Source organism: Babylonia areolata, chromosome 28 (assembly GCF_041734735.1).
Source record: "Babylonia areolata isolate BAREFJ2019XMU chromosome 28, ASM4173473v1, whole genome shotgun sequence".
Lineage (NCBI taxonomy): Eukaryota > Metazoa > Mollusca > Gastropoda > Neogastropoda > Buccinidae > Babylonia > Babylonia areolata.
The window spans coordinates 14,680,828-14,688,327 of NC_134903.1; the positions used below are offsets into that span (position 1 = coordinate 14,680,828).

A 7,500-nucleotide genomic window follows, 5' to 3' on the forward strand; every position below is an offset into this window, starting at 1 on the left:
TAATAATAATAAGAAGAAGAAGAATGATAATAATGGTGATGATGATGATGATGATGATGATGATGATGATGATGATGATGATGATGATGATATTCATAATAATGATAATAGTTGTAATTATGATGATAGTAGCAGCAGCTGCTGCTGCAGAAAGAAGAAGAAGATGATGATGATGGTGATGATGATGATGATGATGATGATGATGATGATGATGATGATGATGATGATGAACACAACACAACTCAAACAAAAATACAAAACTGTTTTGTTTACATTGATGATGATGAAGAAGGAGGAGGATGACGATAACGATGTTGCTATGGAGGTTCATTTTGGTTTGGGACTGCATGACAAGGCTGTACTCTACGCTTCCTGTCATAATGATATCCCGGTGTTAACCAGGCCCGAGAGATACAGACACTTGCAGTGTTGGTCAGGTAATTAGAGCAACACACCCAAAGACGCATCCTTGAAGTGGATGACACTCGACTGTGTGGTCCCAGTCTCCCAATTTCAGCCCACAGCACACTCAACTCTGGGTAGGAGCCGGCCACGGGCCGAAAAACCCACCTCCGCTGGGATTCGAACCCGCGTCCCCCCTGCCATCAGTCCGCGACGCTAACCACTTCGCCACGGCGGCTGGTGAGTCCTGTCAGTGTCTTCAGTGTCGGCAGATTCATGGAGGGCTGTTGTTTGCGGGACGTGGTGGCGGTCTCCACTCTGGGGGGGGGGGGGGGGGGGACGCTCACTCAGTCTGGCTCCGCGACTAAGCCATTATTGTCGTTAGTAGGGGGCTTAGTAGGAGGTGTTCTAAGTACGTTAAATCAAAACAGGCACCACTGAACACCATCGAAGTGACTCAGCAGCAGTGCAGGGTCTCCTCTGGTGTGTGGCCTCCTGGCGACCTAACATCAATGGCTTCCTGCGAACTGCCGACGCTGGAACTGTGACGGACGAACCCGGGTGTGGCCGTGTACGGGGAAATCTAATTGAGCGGCGTGGGAGTAATGCCACTGAAATAGCGCAGATGATGGGGCAGCAAACAAAAAAAAAACCCACACAAAACACACACACACACACACACACACACACACACACACAAAGAAGTCACAAAACACAACTATAACAAACAACAACAGCAATAATAATAACAACAACAACAACAACAACAACAACAACAACCACAAACACAACCACACAACCACCCACACCAAACACCAAACACCAACAACAACCCACAACAACACCACCCACCACCCACCACCACCACCAACCAACCATTCCAGACGTGCTACGCCACAAGGTGGCCCAGGAGTGCCACTGCCCAGTGCCCTGCTCATTCCTGGTGTTCGACCCCATCGTGTCCTACGCGGACGCCTCCCCCCTAGTGGTGGAGCGATTCCTGACCGACGCCAACCAGACGGCGCTGTCCTCCAGCTTCCGGCAGGCAAGGGAGATCACCCACCGGCTTCAGAGGGAGAAGAGGCAGAACTTCCAGAAGCAGGTGATTATGATGGTGATGGTGATGGTGACAATGATGATAATGATGATGGTAACAAGAGAGGCAAGGCCTTGAAGACTCACTTGTGATACACACTTAAAGAAATGACAATAATAATAATGATAATAATAATAATAATAATAATGATAATAATAATAATAATAATAATAATAATAATAATAATGTTGATGATGATGATGATAATAATAACAATAATAATAATAACAATGAAACTTTTAGAATTATTTTGTTAAGATGTGTTCTTATTTGTTAATATAAATACATAAAGCTTCGCGTTGAAAAAATAAAATAAAATAAAAAATAAAACCATGTAGTTCTGGTCTGGAATCCAGGTGTTTAAGTTCTACAGTCCCGATGTTGTTGTGACCATATAATTCTGGTTTTCTGAATCACGGTGTTTCTCATCACAGTCCCACGGATGGTGTGACTGAGTGTAGTTCTGGTGATGTGATGTGTGTAGTTCTGGTGATGTGATGTGTGTAGTTCTGGTGATGTGATGTGTGTAGTTCTGGTGATGTGATGTGTGTAGTTCTGGTGATGTGATTGTTCTAGTGATGTGATGTGTGTAGTTCTAGTGATGTGATGTGTGTAACTGGTGATGTGACTGGGTGTAGTTCTGGTGATGTGATGTGTGTAACTCTGGTGATGTGATGTGTGTAGTTCTGGTGATGTGATGTGTGTAACTCTGGTGATGTGACTGGGTGTAGTTCTGGTGATGTGTGTAGTTCTGGTGATGTGCTGTGTGTAACTCTGGTGATGTGATGTGTGTAGTTCTGGTGATGTGTGTAGTTCTGGTGATGTGATGTGTGTAGTTCTGGTGATGTGATGTGTGTAGTTCTGGTGATGTGATGTGTGTAGTTCTGGTGATGTGATGTGTGTAGTTCTGGTGATGTGATGTGTGTAGTTCTGGTGATGTGTGTAGTTCTGGTGATGTGATGTGTGTAGTTCTGGTGATGTGACTGAGTGTAGTTCTGGTGATGTGACTGAGTGTAGTTCTGGTGATGTGTGTAGTTCTGGTGATGTGATGTGTGTAGTTCTGGTGATGTGATGTGTGTAGTTCTGGTGATGTGATGTGTGTAGTTCTGGGGATGTGTGTAGTTCTAGTGATGTGATGTGTGTAGTTCTAGTGATGTGATGTGTGTAGTTCTAGTGATGTGTGTAGTTCTAGTGATGTGATGTGTGTAGTTCTGGTGATGTGATGTGTGTAGTTCTGGTGATGTGATGTGTGTAGTTCTAGTGATGTGATGTGTGTAGTTCTGGTGATGTGATGTGTGTAGTTCTAGTGATGTGATGTGTGTAGTTCTGGTGATGTGTGTAGTTCTAGTGATGTGATGTGTGTAGTTCTAGTGATGTGATGCATGTAGTTTTGGTGATGTGTGAGTTCTAGTGATGTGATGAGTGTAGTTCTGGTGATGTGATGTGTGTAGTTCTGGTGAGGTGATGTGTGTAGTTCTGGTGATGTGATGTGTGTAGTTCTGGTGTTGTGATGTGTGTAGTTCTGGTGATGCGACTGACTGTAGCTCTAGTCTACACACACACACACACACACACACACACACACACACACACACACACACACACACACACACACACACACATTACAGGTGGACGACCTGGATGAGAAGTTCCACGTGCTGCTCAACGTCTCCATCAAGGACATCGTGCACAAGCTGAACATGCAGCAGGAGGGCCTGGCCCAGATGGGCGACAAGGTCTTCCAGGTCTACAACCGGACCGTCTACCTCTTCAACTACCAGCAGTACATCGTGGAGAAGGACTTCGTCCGCGCCGCCAAAGCCATGAGCGAGAGGACCTTCCACGTGGTGGCCAGTGCCATGCAGGAGTTCGTCATTAAGGTTGAGTCCAAGATCCGGCTCCTCGTGGACCCCAGCCTGGACCGGGCCGACGTGCGGGAGAGCCTCTACCTGCTGACGCTCAACGAGATCGACGGCAAGATCGACATCGCGCAGCGGGCGCTGGAGAACTACACGGAGCTGTGCAGCGCAGTGGTGAATGGGAGCCCCATCTTCAACTACAAGTTCCACGCCGAGCCCCGGGCCAACAGCGTCCACATCGTGCCGCTCCCGCTGTTCCACCACGCCCTCAACAGGACCAGGACCATACGCATCCGGTCGGAGCAGGTGGGCACGGACCTGGAGGACATCATCTCCAACCTCTCGCTGTACCGGAACCTGACCGTGGAGGCCTACCGCACGAAGAACGTCGACACGGCCAGCATGCTGCACGCCAACGTGTTCTTCCTGAAGGCCTGCCGGGAGTACCTGCAGAGCATCGACATGTTCCTCAACGACGGTCTCGGCTACACGGTCACCTTCATGGAGCGGCGCTTAAGGGAGTTCACCAACCGGTGGAGGAGCTTCGACGCGCACAGGGAGTCGCTGTCCCTGCAGCTGAACAGCCTGGAGTCTCTGGCGGAGGGTCTGGAGGAGGGCCTCTTCCTGCAGGTCAGCCAGGGCATCAACATGTCCAGACGCTTCCTGCATGACGGCAGCGTCCGCAAGGAGAACATCGCTCGTCTCTTCGCGTCCACAGACATCCAGGTGGGTCTGACAGGACAGGACAAGACATGACTGGACAGGACAGTACAGGACAGGACTCAAAAAACGAGACGAGACAACACAGGACCAGACAAGACAGGACAGGACAAGACAAGACACGAAAAAAAAACAGACAAGACAACATAGGACAGGACAAGATAAGAAGGGCAAGACAAGACAGTACAAGACAAGACAGGCAAGACAAGACAGTACAAGACAAGAAAGGCGAGACAAGACAAGACAGTACAAGACAAGAAAGGCAAGACAAGACAGTACAAGACCAGGAAGGCAAGACCAGAAGTACAAGACAAGACAGTACAAGACAAGAAAGGCAAGACAAGACAAGACAGTACAAGACAAGAAAGGCGAGACAAGACAAGACAGTACAAGACAAGAAAGGCAAGACAAGACAGTACAAGACAAGAAAGGCAAGACAAGACAAGACAGTACAAGACAAGAAAGGCAAGACAAGACAAGACAGTACAAGACAAGAAAGGCGAGACAAGACAAGACAGTACAAGACAAGACATGACAAGACAAGGGAGACAGCAGGAGAAGACAAGACACTGCAAGTCAAGGAAGACACGACAATACAAGGCAAGAAAGACAAGACAAGAAAAAGCAAGACAAGACAAGACAATGACAATGGCAAGACACGACAAGACAAGGAAGACAAAACAGGGGGGAAAAAAAACAAGACCAGACAAGAAAGGCGAGACAAGACGAGGACAGGACAAGAAAGAACAAGAGAGGCAAGGCCTTCAAGACTCACTTGTGGCAAATTAAGTCCCCTAGCATTAATTACAGAGTAATTTCCCTTTTTTTACTATCTGGACCAAAACGTTTGCAACATAAATAAAACTTCCATGCTTAGCAAAAGAAGTTCCTGTTTGAACAAAAAAAATGATAATAATGACTGCTCTTGTTGTTTTGTCAGAATATCAGATCAAAGTGCCAAGTTTAGAGAATACAAAAAATTTAAATATAACAGTAAATACAGTTTGCATATAATTTGGCTTCTTTTTTTTCTTTTTTTCTTTTTGTCTTTTTTTTTCTTTTTTTGTGCCCATCCCAGAGATGCAATATTGTTTTAAGCAAGATGACTGGAAAGAACTGAATTTTTCCTATTTTTATGCCTTGACAAAGTATTTGCTGAGAAAATGTCAATGTTAAAGTTTACCACGAACACACACACACACACACACACACACACACACACAACCGAACACCGGGTTAAAACATAGACTCACTTTGTTTACGCAAGTGAGTCAAAAAGGAAGGACAATACGAGGAAGACAGGACAAAATAGGACAATACAAGACGTAAATGAGAACACGAGACAAGAAAGACAAAAGAGACAAGACAAGACAAGGCAGGGCAATACGACACAGGTAGAACAATACAAGACAAGAAATATAAATAAGACAGGAAGGACAAGACACCACAAGACAAGGACAGGACAAGACAAAGGCGACACGAGACAAGACAAGACAAGACCACACAAGACAATGAGTTAACATCAGACATATTGTATTGAACATTCATTCTGCATATTACACATTCATAACTGTCTATCTGTCTATCTGTCTGTGTGTATGTATAATTATATGTATGTGTATGATATAGGTATGTCTGCCTGTCTGTCTTTGTCTTTGTCTCTGTGTCTCTGCCTGTCTGCCTGCCTGCCTGTCTCTCTGTCTGCCTGTCTGTCTGTCTGTATGTATGTATTATATCTATGTATGTATGTCTTCATGACTGTCTGTCTGTCTATCTGTCTGTCGGCCTGTATGTATGTATGCCTGTCTGTCATTTTCTCTGTCTCTGTCTGTCTGTCGACTTGCATATATGTAGGTAGGTAGGTAGATAGGTAGTTAGGGAGGTATGTCTTTGTCTCTGTCTCTGCATATCTACCTGTCTGTCTGTCTGTCTGTCTGTCTTCCTGCCTGCCTGCCTGTCGGGTTAGAGCGAGCTACCGCTCTCCTGCGGACACTTCATTGGTTGCCTGTTCAAGCCAGAATTGAATATAAAGTTGCCTGTCTATGCTTTCAGTGCCTGAATTGTGATACCACACTCTCATATCTTTCTGAGCTTGTTAACCCGTACTTGCCAAACAGAACATTGAGATCTCTTGATTCCTCCCAGCTAACTGTTCCCCGATACTTCCTTAACTCCTGTGGAAAGAGGTCATTTTCCGTCTTCGGCCCAACAACTTGGAATTCTCTGCCTATTGCTCTCAGACAAACGACTCATCTATCTGCCTTCAAAGCAAATCTTAAAACTTATCTCTTTAAAAAATAAAAATAAAAACCTTTTCATAACTCAGATAGTGCTGTTGTCCCAGGGCCATGGCAATGTGGGTTTGTGTGATGGGAGAGTAGAGAGAATGGGGGTGGGTAGATAGATGGTGGTGGTGTGGTTCGAAAGGGAGAATGACCCGATTTTTACCCCTTTTACCTTTTCTATCCAAAATTTTATTTTACAATTTTTACAAAATCTGTGGCATGCAGATTACAATTATGTTCCTATTTACATGTATGTATTTTAAGTGAAAATTGCTGTCATCTCAGCCGTTTAATCATGTGTGTGTCTGTGTATTAGTGTGAGTGTTAGAGCGTAACAGTTGTAGTGTTGACAGCATGTTACTTTGTGAGTTTTATGCATTGTGTTTTTATAATATTAATGATTCTGTTTTATGTTTCTACTACTTTTTATATGCTTTCTTGTTTCACTTTAGGTACTGGATTGTAAAGCGCTTAGAGCTTGCTTATGCTTGTATTATAGCGCTATATAAAAATAAAATATTATTATGATGAACTTCACGGAGGTGAACTGGTGAATTGGATGGGGGGTCGTTTTGTTTTCTGTCTGGCTGTCTGTCTGTCTGTCTGTCTTTGTCTTCGTCTTCGGTCTATCTATCTATCCTTGTCTGTGTGCCTGCCTGTCTGTCTGTCGACTTGCATATAGGTAGGTAGGTAGGCAGGTAGATAGGTAGGTAGGAAGGTGTTTCTGTCTCTGTATATCTACCTGTCTGTCTGTCTGTCTATCTGTCTGTCTTCCTGCCTACTTGCCTGCCCTATCCAGGTGGGTTAGAACGACCTGAAGAACTTCTTCACGGAGGTGAACTGGTGAAGTGGATGGGGGGGGGGGGGGTCGTTTTGTTTTCTGTCTGTCCTTGTCTTTGTCTTTGTCTTTGTCTTCGGTCTATCTATCTACATAAGTTTACATTTGGGCCAACAGCATAGTGAGAGCCGTATTATCAATGGTTTCTCCAGTCAATGGGAAATCATCATTTACAGCTTGGTCTTTTGTGAAGGACTATGATTCTCAAACTAGGAGGCAAAATTGCACTGGTTCTTAGTGCTGCAGCCTTGTGGGCTGGTTGGCCTTTGGGAACCATCTCAACATCGACTGTCCTAAAAC

The 7,500-nt window shown here is 45.0% G+C and overlaps 1 protein-coding gene across 1 annotated transcript in view; it reads left to right on the top strand.

Moving 5' to 3' along the window:
* LOC143301962 (uncharacterized) overlaps positions 1-7,500 on the top strand; it is an 86,745-nt gene that overhangs the window by 72,577 nt on the left and 6,668 nt on the right. Inside the window, exons 9-10 of the mRNA XM_076616439.1 lie at positions 1,287-1,504; positions 3,127-4,083. Of these exons, the coding sequence (XP_076472554.1) occupies positions 1,287-1,504; positions 3,127-4,083 (1,175 nt within the window). The remainder of the gene's footprint in view (positions 1-1,286; positions 1,505-3,126; positions 4,084-7,500) is intronic.